The following is a 25064-nucleotide window of genomic DNA, read 5'->3' on the forward strand; positions in this document are numbered from 1 at the left end:
TTTGGAACGCGCGCCACGATGTAAACATGGCTTCTAGCTGCGATGCAATAAAAGACAGGAAAAAACAAGATAACAGCCAATTAGTGAACTGTTTTAGGGCCGAAATCATCTTAAAGAGGAAAGATGATAACAGTGTACTTCTCTGGAAATGCAGCAATGATAGTCAGTGGGAATTACCGCGGTTTATTCTAAAAGAAAATGAAAGTTTTCGGGAAGGGATTCACAGATGGTCTTCAAGTCATCTGGTACGTAAAACTTCTATCAGTATTAATGTTTTAGTTGCTTGTACATTGTTTTGTTTGTTGTTGTTTATTCATTGTGTCTTTCTTTAACCTTACATGCCCCTCAAATCATGTATCACCACCACAACAGCTAAATATGATATTTCGAGTATTTTTTGTAAATATTATTAAAATTGAAAGTAACGAAAATGTATTATTCATGTCATTCATAATCATTAGCATCTGTTTATATTTATACAGATGTTTCTATTTAAAATAATTTGCCCTGCATGCATCACACCATTCTTGTCTGAAATCCATTTAGTCAAATTATATGAAGAAGATATAGCTGACCACTTTCAATTCTTCCTCAGTTCTGATTGGCTAGTTAAACCAAAGCCAATAAATGAAATAAATAAATAAAATAAAATAAATATGTTCCAGGGGAGCTTCAGGACATACCAGTATCCACTGTTCTGGCAGTACGAGCAACCTTTTGTTTCTACATTATTCTAAGACATGGACATCTGCTTGAATAGCACCTGATTTCCCTCATCAGGACCTGATTTCCCACAAAACTTACAGAAACTGACAAACATAGATTTTAATTTCAGTACCTAACTAGTACTATGTATCCCTGGGGTGAGTACTCCCGGAAAAATTGGGTGGGAGTGTGCGACCCCCTTCCCAAAACTCTTACCCTATTTATGACCAAAATTTGCAATTTTCCCTACCCTATTTATGACCTGACCAAAAATTTTATATTCTATTTATGACCTGACCAATCAATACTCAAATCAATGTTCTGTTTTAGACATACCTTAAAATAATTATTAGTTCTCTAGTTCAGACCAATGTTAAATTGCCATAAACGTAATTTGTGAAGGGCTTTTGTTCATGGTCTTACTGATCATGATCAAAAAGTAGCTTCTGAAAAACATACCCAGTTCATTAGACTAGAATGTAGAAACTATACCCTATTTATGACCAAAATGGCCAAAATCAATACCCTATTTATGACCAAAACGGCTGAAAAACCATACCCTTTTGGGCCGCACATACCTATATAGCTCATATGAGAGATTACGCCCCCCCCCCCCCCCCCGGATGTATCTCTCCTCAATGGCTGGGGTTTTTTGTCTTTTAATGGCTATATAATCTCCTGGTAACAGCAGTGGTCAGTAAACAGATTCCTAGTTTTCACAATATGTAGCAATATTATTAGTGGAAGAGATTCAGCAAAATATAGTGATTTGTCTTTGGTGAGCAGATCAAATTATTATTTGCCAAATAGTAATTATTGATCTTCAAGATACTGACAAATCATGATATTTTGTGATAACTATCATTTGATGAACAAGTTTTATTTCATTTTAAAATTACTCTCTGACAACCCAGGGAAGCGGTCTGACATTTTTTCACACAAGAGCTTAGTTGCAATTACACATTCATGAGCAGAATATTATTTGCAGCATACTGGTTGTGTAATAGATCTTTTATTAACCAATTAAGCTTGCTTTGGACTCTATTGGAAGAATATCAACCATCTGACTTTTCTGTATGTGCAGTATGTCACTGTGTTTAACCTGTATTAATATTACAAAGACCTTGATGGCTGATATTCTCTTGGTATAGCCTTCATATGTGGTTAATAAGATACATAAATTTAGCAATCAACTGTTAATCATGGATGAGAACCTGAGGCTGATTGTGTTTCAACTTTGCTTTTTCAGGGTGGAGATGTTCAGGTCAATCTTCATGGTGTAGCTGGCATCAAGCATTGCATCAATGACACAGGCAGAATCATGATATTAATGCTTTACGTGTCTTGCTCTAATTGTCAGAACCTCTTTTCAGAAACAGATAAAGAATCAGAAGATCATTCTGTTTGTAAACTTAGCAACTCAAACAATCAGCTAGTAAGTGCCTGTGGATCAACCTTTAAGTGGTTCTCCGATTGTGAAGCTTGTAGTGATGCTATGAAAGGTGATGTCTGTAACTGGGTGAAAAAGGCTGTGAGTCAAGGTAGAAATAATTTTTATTTTTATTTGTAAGGCTTGTGCTTTTTATTTGTAATAAATATTACTTGAGGTTGCATTCAAGGTTACACAATAATCTTTAATTACCTATAATGTAATGGTTTTCCCTTTTGAAATTTGAAAACATACACTCATCACCCCTTAGCCTTGGCCTATCAGTGTAGATGTCTCTTCTGTCATGCAGAGGACAAGAAACAGGATGCCTGCATGTAGACTATCCCCTTTTCCCTCCCAGTTGTAGTGTTGTGTTCTGTGAAAACATATGCCTCCTATTGCAACATTGCTAGTGTTTAGTGGAGAAGGTGATTGTGTAGTTCCAGAAAATATCCATACCTCCCCCACGAAAGGGATTTTTTCTAAGACCCCCTGACCCCTCTGAAAATTTGTATTAAGCTTCGTACATTTTTTCTTCTTGTCAATACACTATATTACCTGACCATTTTTCACTAATTAATGTATGTGTAATTTTTTTGCATGTGTGTGTGTGCTTTGTGTGGTGCTACATGTGTCTTTTCTTATTTTCTCTTCTAATCTGACCCAAATAAGTAACTTCTTTAATCATTAAGGATGGGTGCCCAGTCTTGTTAGCCCATCAAGGCTATTTCGGGCAGTCAAGTACTCATTTATATTTTAAACTTATTTTTTGTCACACTTAAAGTTTAGGCAAGAGTACAAATAAAGTTGTTGTAGTTGTTGTTGTTGTTGTTGGTACAGAACCCCCCACCCCCAGGAAATTTCAATCCTTTCTGAGGGGGGAGTATGGATATTTACTGGAACTGCACATTGATATAATTCAGAAAATGAAGCCATTGTATAAACTTTTTCCCGGGGGCTTAAATTAGTTTGCTGAGAAATACAGATAATAAGTTATAATGCCGTGCAGTGGAAGGGGTTTTAACGCGTGCAAAACAGGGATTGAGAAGACCTTTTGTCCAATTTTGATCTGTTGTAATTTTTCCTTTTTTGCAGAATTGGTAGTTTTGGAAGTTTCAGAGGAGTTCATTAACCTTTCAGGTGCAAAAGAGGAATCAACAGTCAACAGATGTTATGAAAAAACTGTTACAAACAATGCAAAACTTTCAAACAGCACATGTCCTTCTGGATTGCAGTATCATCCAAAACTGTGCAAAGTATCTATGGGCGAAAATGTCTCTCTGGAGCATGGCAGAGTAACAAGGGAACAGAATTTAGGAGGCATAATTTTAAATGACAGTAAAACTTCTCACAGACCTCATAGGGACAGTTTTGGTTCTGCTATGGACAAATTAGTGGAGTCAGCTCATTTTGGAAAACTAGGTACAGTTATTTATAATAATTAAAATAGTATGTAACCATGTACTAAAGGTAAGTCCTTGCACCAGGAAGTTTGCTGCTACTGGCAGCTAGGCAACTCTTTGCGCAGTGAATAGCTGGCATCAAGAAGTAGCGATCACCCTTCATCTGGTCTTTACTTTAAATATTTGTCACACGGGTGATGCTGCCAGTGGTACAAGGCTTCAACCGGTATAGCTCAGTGGACTATAGAGGTACAAGAGTTACCACACGGCTAATTGATGATGATTCCTTTGAAGTGAACCTGAAATACTTAGCAGTAACTGTAGCAGAATTTGACCAGCTAAAAGTGACAAGACTGCCAAACACCAAGTAGCTGCAAATCCAACCGTGACTAAAGTTGAAAGTGTAATAACTTCACTGATTTTGAGAGTAGTACAACTTAAATGGAATGCTTTTCAACTGAGACATGTTCTTAAAAGATGTCTAACTTTTAAGTGCTTGTGCAGTACTTTGTTCTCAATAGTTTGTTCTTGTTTCACAGAAAAAGAATTTCTTAAAAGGAAATTTGAGAAGTATTGTAACAGAGAAAATGTTGTTAAACTTGAGGGGTTTTCCTTGCTTATGGAAGAACTTGGGATGACAGAAGGATACAAAGACTTGTTTAGGTAAGACTCTGAACTGTACGTTGGCATTTTGTACAATGGGCTAACAAAGTGATTAATTATTCACATGATGTCATCTAAAAGTTGGAAGTTAAGGTCAAGTCTACATGCATATGAGCTAAGTGGCTCATCAGGCCAGAGCCTATAACGGTTTCTGTTGCATGAAGCGACTAGGAGTATTTCTACTCCCCCCTGGATGGGATGCTAGTCCATCGCAGGGTTACCCCCCAGCATTAAATTTATCGCTACCAATTTAATATACACCTGGGTGCAGAGAGGCACTGTGAGAGTAAAGTATCTTGCCCAAGAGCACAATGCAATGTCCCCGGCCAGGGCTCAAACCCTGACCGCTAGATTTGGAGAAGAGTGCACTGACCATAAGGCCACCACTCATAATAAATTTCTTCTTTTGGGCACTTGGCATCCATGCATGTGATTAATATGTTGAGTACATTATAATGATTTAAGGGTACTGATCAGTTAATGTACTGTAGTTAGAGAATTTAGGGGCAACAGATTGTTAAAGCTGAGACTCGCCAAGATACTGTAACCATTGTTTGAAAATTGGAGACTGTGACTCAAATGAAATTAGACTCTGAGACAGAAAGAAACCCATAAAAAAAGACTTGCAACTCATCACAAAAGATTATTACTATTGATCATTTCAAAAGTTAACAAGACCCAAGATTTTCTATAGGTACCATTTGACACTCCTAGAATCTACCTTGAGATCCATGCTAATGAGCTTGTGCAAGGTTATACAGGTGTTATAATGGTGTTATTGTATTGATCCTATGCTTTGATACATGTATGTTTATCTTCAGAGCATTTGACTTTAACCATTGTAATCAACTGACATATCAAGAAGTCCTCTTTGGAGTTGCAGCCATGGATCCTTCTACGCCGCATGGGGGGCCATCTGGGGAACTGCGATGCAGATATATTTTCAGGTTCTATTCTGCTGAACAAGAAGCTTTTCTTTCCTTTGAAGAATTCAAGTGAGTTGTAGTTGCTGAGCAGTGCTAGTAGTATAACCGTAGTAAAACTAAACCTGTTCATAATCACATCTGGCCGGTCACAGAAAGTAACACAGTGAAAAAATTGGAACTTGAAGAAGAATCATAGAACTGGTGCAAACTGTGGGAAAAATAGGCAATTTGTGATTGGTTTTGGTTTTGCCCATGTTCATCTGGAAGAGAGAATGATCGCTTTGTTTTAAACAAAATTCAAATTATATGGTGCTCAGCAGAAGCAACAACAAACAGTGTTCAAGAAAAGATGTCAAAAAGGCAACAAAGATTAAGTCCAGCAGGTGAAAGTCAAGATATTATTCATTTTAAGATGAATGAAGTGGGTTATAACTGTTTCTGACTCCCAGTAATGTTATTGTTTTCTTTCACTGTACAGATTAATGATAAAAGATATTCAGCATTTGAAAGGAGGGAGTGTAAAAGACTCAGACATTCTACAGGAAGCAAGGAACAAGGCCAAGTATGTGAATTTAAACTTTAAACTTTAATACATAGATTTAGGCCAGCCTAAAAGCATAGCTCCTGGGCCGGGTTGTTCAGAGCCCGATCAAGCTAACCCAGGAAAAGGGAGAATTTTGATTTGAGTTTTGTAACTTTGTGGTGAGGTTCTCTGTATATTGTTTGTCCTTCTTTTTTGAGTTTTAATAATTACCATATACACAAAAGAAAGCAGCCAAAAACATTTGTATAGAATAAAAAGTTATAATTTGGTTAACTTTTAATCCTGGGTTAGCGTTAACCGGCTTCCGAACAATCCTGCCCTGTTTTCAACAAGTTAACCTGACATAAGCCCCTGATCCAATTGAAAACCAGCACTCGGTGGTGATGAGATGTAAACTTGAGCCCACGATGTGGTCATGTGATACTGGTCAGCGGATATCTTGTTTTGACAGGTGTCAATTGATAATAACATGGATGTCTAATATCAAAGAAGTACACGGTATGTCTCTGTCAAACTATTATTTGGAGTATGGCTGCCATGTTGCGCGACTCCGTCGTCGCCGTCGTGCATACGCACCCACGAGCAATACCGCTATCCATGATAACCATGAGAAAATCAATTCATGGGTTTCCTTTTCTTTCCGATATGATTATGGGGCTCCGCTTGGCATCCCTTTGAGCCGCCGGAGCTCCACCGCTAATATATTCATCCTCTCAGAGGTTTTTCAGAGACTATTTACAGTAATAATGAGATTTTAAACCTCATCAAATGAGTTTAATACGATAGTGGTATGTCATGGCAATTAAGTGTGAAATTTTGTGTGATATGGAAGTGATAAATAGTAAATATTTTGCACAAACATCAAAGTCAGTCAAGTGGGTGAATGTTGGGTTCTTTTGATAACTTCTACTTCTTTTAAGTCCCCCACTGGAGAAAGGGTTGCTAAATATATCTTAGCTCTATCTTTTGTACCTACATGTTTGACTTGTACACAGTCTTTACTCATTGCAAATGGTTCAATTTCCAGTCATTTTTTGCACCCACATTCCTCCCAATGATTACAGATAATGGATGTTGAAAACCTTGAAAGCTAGGATAGGTTTTGTTGATTAATTTGGGTTTTTTTTTTGTTCTAATTGTCAGACTCTTTGGATCCGGCTACACAGACAAACTCCCTTTGGTAGAGTTTTTAGAAACAGTGGGAAGCCTGAGGTTCCGTGGAACATCTGTGCTGTTCCGTCTGCCTGTGTCAATCATCAAACTTGCTCAAGATGAAATGTATCAAAGTCTAACTGAGGACAAAGGGGCACTGATTACCAGGTAGATAAGTGCGCATGCTCTATGATTATACAGTCACGTGAATTTCCAGGTAAATAAGAAACATTGCAAGCGGAAGTGTTAAACTAATGGTAACAGGTGTGAGCTATAGAGGCTGGTTGTGGCTCTGACAAAATCGTTTTCTCTAAGAAACGTCGAACTAAACCAAACAGAGCATTTAAGTGCGCGTGCGGAATTCAAACTGTATGATACATGTGGGAAGTACAACTTCTTTAGCTGTTACTGCAGTTGAGTCTGTGATCAAATACTCCTTTGTTTAAAGAGGCATAGGTAAGAAGCAAAAGGGTTGTTTGTTCATCAAACCGCTGATAACTGCAATAACCACAATTTTCTGATGTTTTTGACGCATGTGTGTATTGCAGATCCAAGTCCCCAGTTAAAAAGAGACGGAGTAACGAAATAAATGATACTATGGACTTTCAAGGAAACGGCTTTCCAATTGAGTAAGTAAAACTTTTGCACATAATAAGTGACTTTTCTGTAATTCTGTTTTGTTGTTCAGCTTTGTGAAAACAGCAGTTTTTTATGGACTTTCATCTGTCTTGTGCGAAGCAGCATTGCCGTTTTGATTTAGCGTTTTTAATTTGAAGCCGCGAGTTATGTTTTAATATTACGAAGGAGGAGATAAACTTAGAGCTTAATTAAATAATTTGTCACCAGAGAATGCCAAAAATTTACCAATTTACGTCAGGTCGGTTTTCCACCCCGTTGGAAAGCTTTTTGACTGGTCTGAAACTGTAGTGACTGTCACACAATTCTATAAACAGAAATGGCGATCGAAAGGAAAGGAAAAGTAGAAGAGAAAATAAATGGAGAGAAAACCTCTTTTGGATCTCATTGCCCCTTTAAAGTAAAGTAAAACTTTATTTAAACAGGGTAGCCCGTTCAGCTCAAAGGCTTGTATCCATAGGGGCCCTGTATAAATAACATCAGGTTAAAAATACAAATTTATGTACACAGATTAAAACTTTATAACTATACGTTAAAAACTAAAACTACGTTGAAAATCTAATTACAATACTAATACTAAAATACTAATACTCTTTCCCTCGGGGAAAGAGAAAGATGAAGGAAGGAGGTGTTGTGGAAGGTAATATGTGATATTAACGGTTCTAGTATGTTCATTCATGCACTTTCAGAGCCGTTACAGAAAAGTACGAGCTTGCTACTCACACGGTTAAAGTACGTCGAAGTGGAATGCTGAGTGACGTCAGTGTATTGTGGGATATGAATAACAGCAACATGGTAACAGGAAGTGCTCAGAGTGAACTGGTGACTAGTAAACTCAAGATAGAAAGGCTTCCGTCAATCAACTGTTTTAACAAGGTGTGTGTGTGTGACTTCACTTGAATGGTAAAGACCTGCCAGATTTGATGATTGTGGCCTATCGTCTTATGTTTTACGACTTAAAACCTTGAAAATGACGGTGAAATCGAGCATTACAGTACGCCTTTTTCATACAAATGGGGTAAGGTAAAGTCTGTATATGAGCCAAGTGCGGGGTACGAGCCAAGTGGCCTATCAGTCCGGGACGTATCCCGGTTTCCGTAGCATGAAGCGACTAGGAGTATTTCTACTCCCTCCTGGATGGGATGTCAGTCCATCCCAGGGTTACCCCCCAGAATTAATTTCGCCGGTACCCATTTATACACCTGGGTGGAGAGAGGCACTGTGAGAGTTTAAATGTCTTGCCCGAGAACACAACGCAATGTCCCCGGTCAGGGGCCCGTTTCTCGAAGGTCCCGAAACGTTAACCCGTAGCAAAATCTTAAACAGAGGTTCCTCTTCATTCAAGGAGGTTCAGTCGTACACACCACTCGGTTTTTAGGTACAGATCATCCTGAAAAATGGTTTTGCGGGTCCGAAAGGTTTCCCGGGCTTGAGGCCACCGCGCCTCCCACGATGGGACTACAGATGGGACTACACTTTATTTTTGTCACATATCAGAAGTCAAGTTCTGTTTCAATCGTGACCATTATTGACTTTACGTTCTCAGAATTTGCTTCGTAGCCTTTTGTTTAATGTGTTTCGCGTTTTTATCAATTTTAAACCCGGTTTATATGAATTCTAAGCCCCTTTATTTAACCCCGTATGTAAAGAAACTCAAGGAAGTCTATTTTAACATTTGTTCGAACGTTGTCCTGTAGTAAACAGCATCTAAGTGCCGCAAGTATTTCGTCGATAAAAGAATCAGTCCGTATCTTGTATCTGAGAAAAATTCGTAAATAGGGAACTTTTAAAAAATGGTTAGTTTACGGTGTAGTTATTTTTCTGACTTTATTTTGACATTTTTTCAGTTCCCCCAATCCCACTCATAGGGGCTAAAATTAATTTCCGTGTGTTTTTATTTTTTCTCTTCCATGAAAAAGCCGGATTATTCTTGTTTCCGGCTCACAAGCTGAACAGCTGTTAATAATGAAGACATTTTAAGTTCTCCTCTCCGCTTTGGAGTATTCCAGGGTAAACATCCAAAATAAATAGGCTTCATCAAGGTCATCAAGGCCTAGGATTGTAGTAGACCATACACCTAACTGATAAACAGCGTGCATTTGCGCTGATTAACTTCTTAAACTTGCGATACTTTTTGTAATCACCACAATTTGTAAAATTGCAAATCACGTGAGAAATTTCCTCTGTCTAGGGTTGCATTTGGCGTAATTACTGCACCATTATATCTAACTTGTATAGTTCAATGTTTTAATAAAGATGTTTTATGCTATTTAATTCTCAAGCAATCAGATGCCAACCAAATGCTGTCAGCCCTGAGGTACTTCGAGCGGGCGATAAAAGTGACCCCCAACAGTAGTAAATCAGGGGGGCCCAAGGAGAGCTTCAGCTGGGGGTTCGTGGAAATGGCGTCCCTAGGGAACTGTCTGGTGTGCATATGTCGGACCCTACTGGAGATTATTCAGAAGGAGCCTCGACTAATAAGAGTCAAGTCACCCACATACATCGTAGGTCAGTCGCATCTCTTGTAATTTGACTTTCAGTTGAAAGGATATAAGTTGGTTTAGATTTGCGTGTGCTGATCAATGCGTTTAATTAAACTGCCCGGGTGAACTTCCAAATACGTTTAAGAAAAGATTTTTTGCGAAGTCCTCAGTCACTGCATCTCTTAATTTTGCCCTCTGTGTCTTTTTTTTTGGCAAGATTTAACTGTAACTTAATCCGAAACAAAATTGCGTCAAAAGTTATCACGACACAACGACACTTAAGTCAAAACCTCGAAGAACGGTATTCATGATTCATTGAGTAAATGAAGGCCAGTGTAAATGACCCCGAAAAACTGTTGGGCTGAATATGTAATGACAGGGTCCTATTTCCAAACAAAATATGAAGAATTATCCCTCGCTACTCATTAGCTCATTAAACGTTTTGTTTGGTAACGTTCTCGTGGCCGGTCCTGGTTAGCTCAAGCCTTCTAATGTGCCGAGTCACTTTAGTGGAAATGCTTGTAATTTCATGTAATAAACTAACCTGAACTTGATGTTAGTTATAACGGGCACCAAGCGCGGGAAAACACGCAACCCGCGGCAGAAAAGCCGTGTTAAGCAAATAAAGATTTGATCGTGGTTTTGCTCTTATTTGGCATCAAGGTTCTAATCTCTCAGTTTGTTTTCTCAGGTGATCTTCACGGTAATTTCCATGACTTGGTCTGTTTTGAGAAGGTTTTGTGGCGTATGGGCCCAGTTCTGACGCCTGCTAGTTTCATGTTCCTTGGAGACTACGTTGATCGAGGGGAGAATGGAGTAGAGGTAAGTTTACCCGGCAGCCTGGGGCCAGCCCGGCTCCTAATTTGCTCGTGGTGTAGTTTTTTCTAGACCCATGCCCCTACTCAGCCAACTCCTCTGGCAGACCTCACGCCGAGCATATAGAAGACCATTGTCTCGAGGGATACAGCCTGTAATCCCAAGAGGGCAGAGACTGGGCAAGATAGTTCCATCCTGCCCGCTTGGGTAGCTAATCACAGCGTAGGGGGATGTTATTTTACCAGCTCACGGAAAATAAATATAACTGATAGAATTTTTAAAAAATGGACAACAACTTTAGGTTTAAAACAAGACATGTTTCGATCGTTCAACGATCATCTTCAGTTGTGAATTCGTTTACAAGTTCGGTTGAATTAATACAAGCAATGGGGTATAAGTAAAATAGAATATTTAACAAATTGACGTCAGTTTTTCATGCGTCTGTCCTGTTATTGATCATGAAATTCGTCTTAACATTGTCAAAGTAGCTGTGGATATAGTAGTTAACAATGCTCTTTCTGTGACGAAGAAAAGGTTGCCTTGGAATCTGAATGTTGATGAACGTCCATCCTGTCTGTCTGTTTGTCCGTCTTTCTGTCTGTCTGTCTGCCTTTCTGTCTTCTTGCCTGCCTTTTTGTCTGTCTGTCTGTTTGCCGTTCTGTCTGCCTGCCTTTTTTTCTGTCTGTTTGTTTGCCGTTCTGTCTGCCTGCCTTTTTGTCTGTCTGTCTGGCTGGCTGGCTGGCTGGCTTTCCGTTTGAATAAAGAACATTGTCCATCCTGGGCCATTCTATCCCAATCTTCCTAATCTGTTTAATCACCAGTATGTATAACCTAGAAGATTAAACTTCAACTTGTTTGTAATTTCATGGTGATATGATGTAGTCGTTCCCTGCAGGTTGTTGCATACTTGTTCGCCCAGAAAGTTCTCGCTCCATCAAAGTTTTTCCTGATTCGCGGTAACCACGAGACCAGAGACATCCAGAAAATGTTTACCTTTCACAGGTAATTTAAAGCCGGGCAGAAGACGTGACAGACGTGTATCTAGAGACTGTCTTTGGACCTGTTAATATAAAGAAGGGTGGGGCAGAATAAGGTGACAAGCAATTTGCTGTGGTTATTTCTTCTAAGCTTTATCCTTGTAATATGAAGACTGGGGAGAATAGACTGTCTGATAAGCCAGTTACTGTAGAAACCCGCTTATAAGGGCGTAATTTTTGAGAACCTGTTAGGCTAAGATTTCCATTTAGACACCTTAACAAAAGAAACTCTTTTAGCATAAAATTTCAAATGGGTTCTTACTTTATAGATTTTAAGGAAAACGACCACTTTTTTAAGCTTAAAAGACATGTTTCGACAGAACTTCTGTCATCTTCAGTTGAATGAATGATTACAAAGCAAGTTGAATAATAAGTAGGCAAAAATGCTAATTAAGACAAATAGTAACAACACAACGTGAAAAGGTGAGTTGAGTTGAAAGCTGGTAGTGGCGTGATCTAAAATATGAAAGCAGTCTATTGAACACAATGAGCGACAACGTTCAGAATTCTGAAGATGTTTAAAGATGTGAGAGGCCCTATCAACGGCTAGGTGCTCACGTACGCGTGTGGAAAAATGTCGGGAGGTTTCGCCGACATAACAGGCATTACAGCCCGCACATGTAAACTTATAAACCACACGTGAACGAAGCCCGCCGGGGATAGGGTCTTTCACACCAAAAAGGTTACCTATCTTAAAGGAAGAAAAAACTAATTTGATGTCTAAATCATTACAATAGCGCTTGATGAAGTGTAGAATCTTCTTCTGAGTGATGACAGAAAAATGGCCTATGTACGGCAGCTTAGAGTAAAACGTGGGCGAGGTGGTAAGGGGGTAGCCCCGGGGACAATGATTGCTATGGGTCCCAGTGATGTAACGGTTAACCACTTTTTCAATCAAATGGGCAGGGAAAAGGTTCTTTTTGAGAATTTCAGTAAGCTTGGTTATATCCTCGTGTAACCCCAACCAAGTGTTGTTGATCTTGTAGGCCCTGTCAACAAGAGTCCTAATGAGACCTACTTTGTATGAGTACGAGGTGAAGCTAAAATAATTAGTTAATAACCCAGTAAAGGTTTTCTTACGGTAAACCCTAGTTAGGAAGGAATTAGTGTCACTATTATCAATAAGAACATCTAGAAAGGGTAATTTGCGATTAAGTTCTTTTTCCATAGTAAACCTCATGTTGGGGTGCCTAGAGTTAATGTAGTCAAAAAATATAACAGCATCGTGCTCCGAGTGAAATAAACAAAAAGTGTCCTCAACATACCTACGATAAAATAAAATTTTAGAGCATTGAAAATTTTCCAACCATAGTTTTTCATGATGTCCCATAAAAAGATTGGCTAATACGGGAGCAAGGGGAGACCCCATGGCCACACCGTCAATTTGGTCATGGAAAGAACCGTTAAATAAGAAATGGGTCTGGGCGGTGGCTACAGTGAAAAGGCTTCTAAGTTCAAGTTTACTTAACTTAAGGTCAGGATTGCCCTCGGAAATGTAATTGACCGCCAGGTCAATACATTCCTCAAGAGGTATGTTAGTAAAGAGACTTTCCACATCGAAGGAAACCATAAATTTACCAAACATAGATAAAGATTGAATGTCCTGTACAAAAGTAAAAGTGTCTGTAGCACAGTGTTCAGTTGGGATGTGCGGCGCCAAAAGATTGCATAGATGTTTGGCCAGGTTATAATTGTAGGTTCCAATAGAAGACACGATGGGGCGAAATGGCGGAGTTGCGTTAACTCATATTTTAGATCACGCCACTACCAGCTTTTAACTCAAGATAAAGGAGGCTATCCATATTCAAAAAGAACTACCTTGCCTCAATCAGCAATTACACCATGTAAATTTAAAATTATCCTTTTAATTTACACCTTTTCACGTTGTGTTGTTACTATTTGTCTTAATTAGCATTTTTGCCTACTTATTATTCAACTTGCTTTGTAATCATTCATTCAACTGAAGATGACAGAAGTTCTGTCGAAACATGTCTTTTAAGCTTAAAAAAGTGGTCGTTTTCCTTAAAATCTTTACATGTCTGCTGCTATCTAGACCTTCTTACTTTATAGAATTTATTCGTAAATCAAATAGATATGGTTTGTATATGTTTAGATTACAGTCATTTAGATATAATTATACGCATATTTTTCTATAAACCATAGACGGTACCAATATTCTTCCAGCAACAGAAACATTTGTTGTAAAGAAAACAAGAAACTGTTTTAACCTTTTGAGGATAACTTGGAAAAATGTAGCTTCTTATATGCGGGTTTTTACTATATATGCCTTCGATATTGACATCGGAGAGTAGTTTTTGAGAAGATGTTATGATGTAGTAACATTAACACGACGTATTAGTCTTGTAATAAGATTAATCATATAGAATGAGACCCTGACTTCACACAGAAGAAGTTAACTTTGACTAACCTCCGGTTTTTTTTTTCGGGTTCTGCTTGTCAGTGAATGTATACAAAAGTTTGGCGCTGAACTGGGCGACGAGGTGTGGGAAGCAGTGAACGCCATTTTTGATGTTCTACCACTGGCTGCCATTGTAGACAATAAGGTAAAACTTTCATCCGCTTGATGCATAACTGAATGTAGTGTTGATTCTCTCTAGATTAACCAAGCCTTGAATCCACCGATTTTGGCTACATGATGTACGTAAAATTCGATTGCGTGCGCAAAATTAGGAATATCACATTTATCTGCATGTAATTGACCTGGGCCCGTTTCTCGAAGGTCCCGAAAAGTGTTCGCACCCGGAAAGCCATAGCAAAATCTCAAACCTTATGATTACAGAGCTGTTTTTTCAGTTCACATATTCTTAATATGAACAGAGGTTCTCTTCATACAAGAAGTTTCAGGCGTGTACAAGTCGCTGTTTTTAGATAGAGATTAATGAAAAATGGTTTTGCGGGCACGAAATGTTCCCGGGGCTTTTAAGACAGGGCTCGTCCGTTACAGATTGTAAAAAAATATATGTCTGCTGGCTTCTACTTCGTGCACTAGACACAGATTACGTAAAATGAAAGACACAAAAGACAAGAAACAATATCGAACCAAAATGGTATGACGTACGAACAATTTGCTGTCATTTGTACATGGCTATCCCAGAATAAAATCACGTGTGTTAGCACTCCCAGGGGAGGGGGAGGGAGAGAGAGAGAGCTATTTTTATGGTGTTATCTTCCAGTATTTTAGTTTAATTGCCAACTGTGACCACTTGCTATATTTGACTTTGCTCATTGTAAACTCATTACTCCACTATCGTTAATTAGTCATTCAAGGTAATTGGAAAATTTTACAAATTCTGCCGTTGTTTATATTTGCAGATCTTTTGTGTTCATGGGGGTATTCCGCTGCCCAGTCAAGGCGGTGGGCTTGTCTCTTCTATCGACAACATTCCCAGTGTTCTATTCGATCCGGAGAAGCAAAGTAGCTTGGCCTGGGAGCTTATGTGGGGCGATCCTTTACGGTACTTACCTATACTGAAAAATGAAATTTTAAAAAATACTTAATTGACTCAAAAATCTTGCTATTTAGCTTAAACGACATTTGGTAATTTTGAAAATTGATTCAAAAAGTATTATTTTCTCATGATTTGTGTGAGCCTTAAAAATATTTAGTAGAAGGCGTTCCCTTGAATCCGCCGCTACTGTCTCATGAACATGAGTAATGGCGGCGTGCATATCCTTGTGATACCCCGGGAAACAAACGTTTCCCTCTGTGGCGTAAACAGACCATGACAGGGGCAGTACAGTGTTGAATTTGAAGGTGTTTCTTATCTCTACTTTCCTGTGGCTTTTTGATGTGGGAAATTGGCAGCAGTGGTGTTGCCAATGTCACCTGTTAAGAATTCCATTTTAAAGTTGTTCACGTCTTGTCACTCGTGGAGAATTTCGCCAAAACTGAGGAGGTGGCTCCACCTCCAGCTTTCGCGCGGCCATTCTCTTACTCGAGTGTTTGCATCTTGTTTTACTCGAAAAGCGCAGGAGGAATGATGAGGGAACTTTCATAGTCTGACCTCAGCATGGTGGGACTCGTGTTATCCGCTCGCATCTTTCATGCACCCTTTTGTCGCGTTTTAGGCAATTTTTAAATGACTTAGCCATTTTGCAACAAGTAATTTAATAAACAGCCGCTTTGTAGCTGCTTTCAAATCATTACTTGAATAAAAATAAATATCGAACACTGGTTAAAGCACCTTCAAGAAATAATATTTCGAATTTGATTTTTTTTCCAGGATAAATAAGCTCCCTTTCATTTTCTCTTTAAAAATTATTCATTGTTCACACTAAACAAAACTGAAGCAACTAGTTATGTCCTTATTTAATAAGGTTGCTAGGTAACCCGGTATGATTGACAGATTGGGTATATATATATATATATATATATATATATATATATACAAACAATATCGAGTGAAAAGTGTATAGTGAGTATGTCACGTGATGTAACTGTTCAGAGCAAGAAAAAGAATCATTCAATCCCTGTGCTCTTTAATGAGCATCATCCTCGCTCGTCAATAAGTTAGACTGGAATCCTTCATCATCGTTCTCGCTGTCGCTGGTCGGTGACAGAGGTCCTTCGTCACTGCTTGGTGTCCCGGTACGCTTTGGCTGAGTGAGTCGCTGTAGAAAGTCACCATCTCCATTTAAGGCTTGTTTACTATGATGGATGCCGTACATGAAGTAAATAGCCATACCTTCAAGCACACAACATATTCATTAGATTGCGTTGTGCACACTCAAGAGTTGCAAGGTCAAAATATTAATAAAACATCCCAAATCTCAACTTTGCAAGGTAGTTTTCATTTGAGTAGCCACGCATCAGGGTTTTGCACTCAAACCTGAGGGTTGAAACTTAACAACTTAATATCTATTCTTTCATTTCAGTGGTCACACACTAGATTCACATTTGAACTATGGACACGTAGGAATGAACTGGTAACTAGTTTGAGCCCCCAGTCCCCACCCCTACTCAGTGTGCTGTGTCACTACAAGCATGCTTTCTGTTCACAGCTAACACGTTTTTGGCCAATCATCACCCACGCAATTTCTCCAGTGAATCGGGTTTGTGTTCTCCACGAGAAAAGAGCGAGAGATAGTCGAGCTAGTCAAGATTTAAGTTATTTATAACCTTTGTCTCGGATTTCAAGATCTTATCGACTTGTAGATTTTGGTAGAGCATGGGGAAAAAGTAGCTCAATTCCTTGTTTTTAGTTTGGCTTTGCTAAAGTTTGAGTCATGTTCTTTAGACTTAGCAGAAGTGTTAAACATGCAAACTGTCTATCTCTATAAAGCCAGGCGGAGATTTGGGTCAACTTGGTGGTTTAACACAAAGTCACTACAGCAAGAGAAAACAAAACACATACCAATAAACATCCAGGCAGCAAACCGGGCCCAGGTCCACCGAGACAAATTAGTTAGCAGATAGATATTTGTAAAGATACTGGTCAGTGGAACAAACGGAGTGCATGGTACTGCGTGTATAACTCTCATCTGCCTGGTCGGCAGCAGGAACAGTAACACCAATGAAAGGACACCAATAAGCGCCATTAGACAAGAGACAAATATGACGACAGGATTCTGTTGCGCGATGTGAGGCAAGCCACTGCCAGGAGATACGGTCATACAAAAACCGTAAACGGAAAAGAGAAGGCAGGCTGACGCAAGCCCCGCCATGCGATGTGTTTCCTGGTTTGGTGTCTCCCCTAGCTTGGGGCGCAAGTCGTTTTTAGTTCTTTGGCTTGTTAATGATTTAGAGAATCGTTTCTTTATCCCACTACTTAGCTTTACACAGCAAGTGGCAGTTTCGTCATCTGTCGTATCGTCCTCTTCGACATCGTCCTGAAATTTCGACGAAGAAGGTCTGTAGCGCTCAAGTAAAACAGCTAGCGATACTGCAGTGTAGGCCATAAGTGTTCCTATAGACAGCATCTCAACCAGGTCATTGAGATCTAGGAATAAAACAATTCCTGCCGCGCTGATGCCGAAAATTAACGCAGCTCTTAAAGGGATCTGAGTTCTGTTACTGATCTTAGCTAAACTTTGAAATAAAAGTCCATCATTTGCCATGGCGTAAATTAAACGGGTGCCGGCGTAGGTGAAGGTGAGTATAGCGGTTGACATTCCAAAGAATCCACCGATGGCAACAAAGTATTTGCCAACTTTGAAACCCGTATAACTGAATGCGTCAGGTAGCGGACTGTAGAAACTGAGCTGGTTGTACGGAATAATCAGTGTCAATATCGCTGCAGTAATCAGGTATATGAACACACCAATGTACGTGCTCACAGCATTAGCGAATGGGACGGCTCTTAGAGGATTCTTCGTTTCTTCACTGGCGGAGTTAATGATGTCGAAACCGAGAAACGCAAAATAAGAAAGAGATGCGCCTTGCATGATGCCATCGAATCCGAACGGCGCGAATTTTTCAAGTGTCTCCCAATTAGTTGTGTCCATGAAGTAGAATCCAGACAGTACAATAAACAACACCACCAGCAGATTGATCAGAGTCGCAAATCGCATGAACAAGGCTGGTTTTCGTGGCCCTGTGGCAGCCATAAGAGCGAAGAAAATAACGATACCAAAAGCTATGAAATCTGGAAACCGTCGAAACCCTTTCACGGTCCAATTAGCCACATTTTCCGTCATGAAATCTGAGATTCGATCGCCGCTAACAGAATTCACAAACTTGCTAAATTCATTTCCCAGCAGTGCGCTAGCGAGAACGTTTTCCAAAATAAGGTTCCATCCAATTATAAAAGCCCATATCTCACCCAGAGCGAGGTATGTATACAAATACGATGATCCAGTCTTTGAGACTCGAGCGGAGAACTCGGCGTAACACAGCGAAGACAAAATAGCTGGGACTGCTGCTATCATGAGAGAAATCACAATGGCTGGCCCTGCTGTATCTCGAGCGATTTGTCCTGTGGCTACGTACAAACCAGGTCCTAACATGGAACCCATTCCCAGCAAAATGACATCCAGGACAGTCAAACACCGGTTGAAATATGTGTCTTCGTCTGTTAGATCGCCCTTTCGCGAGCGAAAGAGAAGTTTTAAAAAGTTTGCACAACTCATGTGGACTGCCTAGTGACTGAGTTTTCACCTACACAAAGAAGGCGAGGTTATTAAATTTGTTCTCCTGAATGTGGTCCCATTTGTTCAAACACCTCTTTATCCGGCGATCACTTGGTGTGTTGTTGTCAGTATATTAGTCGATTCAACCGCTTGTCTGCATTCTTCCCTCCAAATTTTGTTACTCAGACGACAGATTCTCTTGAAATTCTTCGAGCGGAGAAAGAAACATTCAAGGGTACATCTCAAACGCTATAATGCTCCGGGACTTTCTGGTCTTCACTTGGTGTCAAGCAGAACTGAAAAATCCCGTTCCGTCTCTGCTCCACTACACCCATTTATTCCTCCTCTACAACTATGCAAAAATTAACTTTCAAATTAGCTATATTACGTGTCACCGCTGTTGTTAGTTCGCTTTGTTGACCTTGTACAAGCTCGACCGCTATCTGTGTAAATATTCGCGGGAACGTTCTTTCATCTTGACTCACAGGCTTCAGTTGAGGCGTTTGCATTGTCACGGAAAAAGAAATGTTTGTTCTACCAAAAAAAACATTGACTTGTTGTTAAGTAACTTAAGGGAAGGGAAGCGAAAATATCTCTTGATTGAATCGTATCTATTGTTCAAAATTATATAACACCCTTTTATTCAAATTAGGCGGCAATAACGTAGCATCTTGATGGCGTTCCATATCATTAACCAGCCTCAAGTCTTTCACTTGCTGTCAGTTATTTTACAATCGACAGGCAGTTTTCATTGTGATGTCATTGCACCTCAACTGTTATTCTTTCCTTTTCTCTTTATTTCCGTTTTGATCCTGGTGAGCTGTAAATAACAAATGTCACAATTAGCAAACAACGTCACACGCCTCGGTATCTTGAATACAGTCACTTTGCTGAAACGGAAGTTCAATACTTTAAATGAGTTTCTCAAAGCTAGAAAATTTCTTTTCAGGTTTTGTTGGTGTGAATCTACTCCAATTTCTAGGTCGTCATTATGTGCTTTCCCGAATTTCTGAGAATTGTGCTGAAAATTGTACTCTCTAGAAACTGCAGTGGTTCAAGGAAACAGACATCTCTTTCCGAGCGCTTCACTTCCTTCCTCTCTGAAAGGGAAGTTTCGTCTTTGTCCTCGAAAGTGCATGGGTTCACAAGAGAATAAACATTTTGTTTTCTTTGTTGACGAGCCGTTGGTCGTCATTGGTTAGCTGTAGAGTATTGTTTGTTTTTTTGTATCGGCGCTTGTGTACCAGCACACCAGGACAGGACTGTCGTCTGAGAGACGAGCGGAAAAATTCCATACTGTAGTGTCTTAGATTGTGTGCTTTATTTAGCGAATCTAAGGCTATACGAATCTGAAAGGGATTTATTATTAGTATGTATTTTTTGGACTCAAAACTTAGACTCCTCTTACAAGAGTGGAGGGACTAAAAGGCTCCGCAGCGTCATGAACACCGGGCGAGTAGAATGAGCGGTTGTTTTCACAGCCGAGTTAAGAAATAGAGATTTAAGACTGAGGTTGATCTGAAATTCTTGTGTTGTAGGTCAGAGGACGTTAATCCTGAAGTTGTGAAGGAACTGAAGAGAAACGAGGGGTTTGTTTTCAACCAGAGAAGAAGTACCGCTCATTTGTTCAGGTGGGTGTGACGCGTGGTGACATTGTTAAATGACATTTTCGAGATCGTAATTAAGTGAATTTAAGGAACTTTAAGACTACGTTCCAACTGCTTATCGAAAATCCTCTCTCTTAATTTCTGGATTATATTGTCAAATACCATGCACCAAGTACACAAATGAGCTGGGATGAAAAGATTTTACAGAGCCAAGTAGAACAAGTGTTTTGGGGATCAGGTACAGCATCACAAGAGGGTCTATTGTACTCTGGCGGTTTGAGTGCCGTTTTGCGGGTACATTCACATTTATATAATAATAATAATAATTGTCGCGGCTAATCGCCGTCGCAAAGTACAGCAACGACGCAACTCAACAAGGTCGAACCGAAAGCATACATTGGCGCCTCTGGCAGCCGCTATACGGTCCATGTGTGACCTTGGAGCACAGCTTACAGCCAGCTGGAATCAGCTGTATGTTGGTTTTTGCTGAGGGGGAAAACCGGAGAACCCGGAGAAAAACCCTCGAAGCAGAGAAGAGAACCAACACAAACTCAACCCACTTATGGCGTCGGGTCCGGGAATCGAACCCGGGCCACATTGGTGGGAGGCGAGTGCTCTCACCACTGCGCCATCCCTGCTCCCCAAATATGGCGGTGTGCGTTGAAGAAATTATCGAGCGTTTGCGGAAAACCATAAATTTAGCTCGCGGTTTACGGTTTTTGCGTGTTTTTGTGGCGGTCATTCAAACAGAGTTAAGAGGCTGACAAGAAAGCCGTACTTTTACTGCTCGAGTAATCCTTGTGAACAGCCATAAGACTGAGAAACACGACTATTGAGCTCACATATCGTAACAAATTTGCTACGTACTGTTAAAAGATCGGTTATGATAATCGTTCTACTAGTAGGGCGGTTTCTGCTTTTAGAAGAATAAAGTGTTTAATTATAATTATAATGGCTCTATTTAATATGCCGATAAACTGATGCGTACCCGCGATCCTTTCTCGGTAAGCGCCCGCGCGCGAAAGATAAGCATTTATTTACGTTTCTCACGTCGCTTTTGTCAGCATTAAACTGAAATTGTCCTCCAACCATGAAGGTAAAATAATTTATACTTAGGAAAAAATGGTTTATTTTGTGTGATGAATTAAAAACGCAATTTGCCGAAATAAGTTCGCGAGTGGTCCATCTTAGTGGTTTGTCTTACAAAATTCGGACTGCTCAGGGAACCAATCAGAGTTGTCTTCTCACCCAGGACCGGCTCAGCGATATAATAAGGTGGTTTACGGAAGTGGATTACAGATCTTCAAATTTGATGTAGTGAAGGATGCCAAGAAATGAAAGCTGTCATTCTGGTGAAATCGTGAAGCTTTTAGTTAGCTTTTGGAAAAAAAAAACGGTTATATACAGTTATTAAAAACTGAATCATTCGATTGTGTAATTCAAGAGTTTTTATTGGCTTAGCCATCATGGTATATGAGCCATTATACCATGTTCTACAAATATGGTAAAACATGCTAAGTGTGCCCGTATTTTTTTGTTGTTTTTTGGGAAGGGGGGCGTTTTTATTTTTATTTCAGTTTAGTTTTCTATATTTTGGAGGCGTTTTTGATAAAACAATTATTCCACTCACACTTGCTGGATATGAGATGATTATAGCCCACTGGGCGCTACGCGCCTCGTTGGATATCTATCATTTCATTTCCAACGCGCGCTCGTGGAATGATTGTTAATTATACTTTGCCAAATATCAGCACAAGCGTTCTATGATCTTTATCTGCCATTTTATTTGATATTGTTATTTAAATATGAAGCAATCTGAATTGATGTGTTGATGTGGTCATAATCAAAGCATTCGGGTCTTCAGATTCATATGAACATAGATACCCACAGAAGCTCAGCTTTATATAATTTAGCGTAAAACCTTGATGAGAACGTGTTCTGTAGCTTTGTAAGTTGAGTGTTGTTTGTCATTATGCTGTTCTGCTGTTTCCTCGACGTTCCACTGGCAGGGGCTGGGATAAGGAAATGGTAAGGGGTACGACTATAAACTACACGGACTTTTATTTTGAAATGGAGAGTTCTGCAGTATTTATGAGAAATGGTTGTAACCCCTTGCATAGCAGGATGGGAAACAGCTAAAAGAAATTCCCTACCTGTAACCCTGACTTTATGTCCATAGAAATCCTCCCAGGAACTCTCATCTTTTCTTTCCAGTTTTACTCCATTCTCCCTTCTCCTCCCCGGTGAAAGACACCTGGAATTGAGGAGCCTGGTCACGTGGATAGATGTTTCGTTATCGGCTATTTCATAACTCTTTTGGCATTCCCCAGGGCATTGTTTCATGCGCCAAATGATTTGCTTTACATGAAACACCGAACACGTTTTGCCTGCAATCTTGCGTTGGCCCCAAATCAGTCCATAGCTTATACCCAGTTCTTTGTTGTTTTGTTTTCTAGCGCGGACGCCTTGGACGCCTTCTTGAAAAGGAATCAACTCACCCACGTAATCAGGGCGCATGAAGTACAGCAAGCTGGTTTTCAGGTTAGTACATAGAAGTAATTTCTTTACCTAAACAGAAGAATCACGTGTTCTTATTGCTTAAGGTATGACACTAATGACTCTGATAAAGTAATGGGAAGAGAATAGACTGGTGACCATTTCAGCCAATTTCTAATAGTGCAGGCGTCAATTGAAGGCACGACTTCTTCATTGTCAATCTTAACAGCCAGAGAAAATCTGTGGACGGATTTGAGAAATCGCATTCTCGACAGCTTTTTCTGGATTTAAAAATAGGCTTAAGAAAAAACAACCAATTATTTCCCTGTCAAGCTTAGATTACAAGAAATCCCGCAATGTTGTGTGTGCACGCGTTCGTGTACTAATAACGGGAGAAAATTTGTACAGCTTCTGCAATAAGGATGCGCAGTGCTGTCGTTTGGATTTATCTTAAGTCCCTTCTCCCTTTTTCCTATAACTAGGCTTCGACTTCTTTAGAACTTTGGACGCTTTGGACGCTATTCAACCAAACATTCCGGTACTTTCGAAACGGCAGCAAATGGTACAGACATTTCCTTGGAAAGTTTCCGGAAACTTCGAGCGCGAACCTTTGGAAATCCCGGGAGGAAATCAAATTGTCGGCCGTGGGAGTAGTGGTATACCAATATACCTGAAAAGGAAAACCCATTATACCCCAAATTACCCCTCAGATTCATGCGGAATACCAAAATTTGGAAAAGCGTGATATACTTTATGTCCATAAAAGGCCCAATTCTGGCGTCAAAATACCGTATACTCTATTGAAAATCCCCCTGTGCACTGTATATCCAAAAAACCTGGTCGACCCTGAGGTAAGAAATGTTCAAAAATTTGATTATGCCTGGTCAGGTTGTCCTCTTTTCCGGAAATTCCAGAAAATATTGCTCCATTCGCCACTGGAAATTTCTAGGAATTCAAGCTGGAATTTTTGGCGAAAGTGCTCTGCATTTGCAAATCTAGAGAAAAGATTCGGAGATGTACTTCTACAAAGTTTCGCTCTTGCTTTCACTGTTATTACTTACCAGGTTCAACAGAACGGCAAACTGCTGACTGTGTTCTCGTCGTCGCAGTACTGCGGGGGTTCAAATGAAGCGGCCTGCATCCTGGCACATCAAAACAAACTGCGCACAATCCGACTGGATACCACGTGACCAACATTACACAGTTTGCATAGGTACCCAAGTTCAAAGAATAATGGATACTGCCCCGTCGTTGAGTTTTGAATTGTTTGTGGGTTTTATTTAAAGAATAATATTCAATAGAGTGAATTATTTATCTAAAAGAATATTATTGCAAATGATGTTTAAATTAAGGTCGCATTTTTAACGTCAGTGTACCTCTTAATTATAGTTAAAGTTGTAAACTTTATTAGGCACTGCAACGGCTGCCTAAATGATAAAATCACTATATAGTCGTTTTTGTAACATCCGAACTGAAGGAAACGTTAGAAAATAACTTAGGTATGAGAATTTTACAAGAGCAATGATTATCGACGGTTAAGATTTGGACTGGATACAAATCGTGTTCTTGGTATTAGACTGGAACTAGCTTGCAATAGAGACTCATGCTCATTGCCTGATTTCAAAGCGAAAAGGACTAGGTAAGAGTCTGTAAATTATGGGATAAGCAACTATTGATCCACATAGTCGGAAAGAGCACACCGAGATTCACAAAATCCCCAAGTTTGGTGTTAATCAGGCTAGTTTTGACTGAGATACAGCCATTTAAAAACGTCAAAATTAACAAAGAAATGTTTGGTCATCCGGACACACTCCGACACAGCGTCCGGATGGCCATACATTTCTTTGTAAATTTTGACATTTTTAAATGGCCGTATCTTGCTTACTGTTGGGTCTATTTACACTAAACCCGGGGATTTTGTAAAGCTTGATCTGCACTTTATGACTATGTGGATCAATAGTTGCTAATCCCATAATTTACAGACTCGTACCTAGTCCTTTTCGGTTTGAAATCAGGCATTAGTTGCAGGCTAGTTCCAGTCCTATACCGAGAGTACGAATATAGTCTTTTGCAAGGAA

General features: G+C 39.7%; 2 protein-coding genes across 2 annotated transcripts; one reads left to right on the top strand and one right to left on the bottom strand.

Moving 5' to 3' along the window:
• Nucleotide 1: 1 nt before the first annotated feature.
• Nucleotides 2-25064, top strand: LOC145462376 (uncharacterized). Its single transcript, XM_081445886.1, has 17 exons — nucleotides 2-245; nucleotides 1955-2246; nucleotides 3230-3556; nucleotides 4077-4200; nucleotides 5022-5195; nucleotides 5605-5688; nucleotides 6814-6990; nucleotides 7371-7451; nucleotides 8148-8334; nucleotides 9741-9966; nucleotides 10633-10763; nucleotides 11653-11759; nucleotides 14256-14358; nucleotides 15128-15270; nucleotides 20422-20514; nucleotides 22947-23031; nucleotides 24051-25064. Exons 1-17 carry the CDS (start codon nucleotides 27-29, stop codon nucleotides 24174-24176), a joined length of 2679 nt encoding a protein of 892 aa, XP_081302012.1. The 5' UTR covers nucleotides 2-26; the 3' UTR covers nucleotides 24177-25064.
• On the bottom strand, nucleotides 16187-19745 carry LOC145462397 (high affinity cationic amino acid transporter 1-like). The gene is made up of 2 exons (XM_081445917.1): nucleotides 17170-19745; nucleotides 16187-16500 (listed from the first exon to the last, which is right to left on the bottom strand). Exons 1-2 carry the CDS (start codon nucleotides 18881-18883, stop codon nucleotides 16295-16297), a joined length of 1920 nt encoding a protein of 639 aa, XP_081302043.1. The 5' UTR covers nucleotides 18884-19745; the 3' UTR covers nucleotides 16187-16294.

Source organism: Orbicella franksi, chromosome 12 (assembly GCF_964199315.1).
Source record: "Orbicella franksi chromosome 12, jaOrbFran1.1, whole genome shotgun sequence".
NCBI classification, from domain to species: domain Eukaryota; kingdom Metazoa; phylum Cnidaria; class Anthozoa; order Scleractinia; family Merulinidae; genus Orbicella; species Orbicella franksi.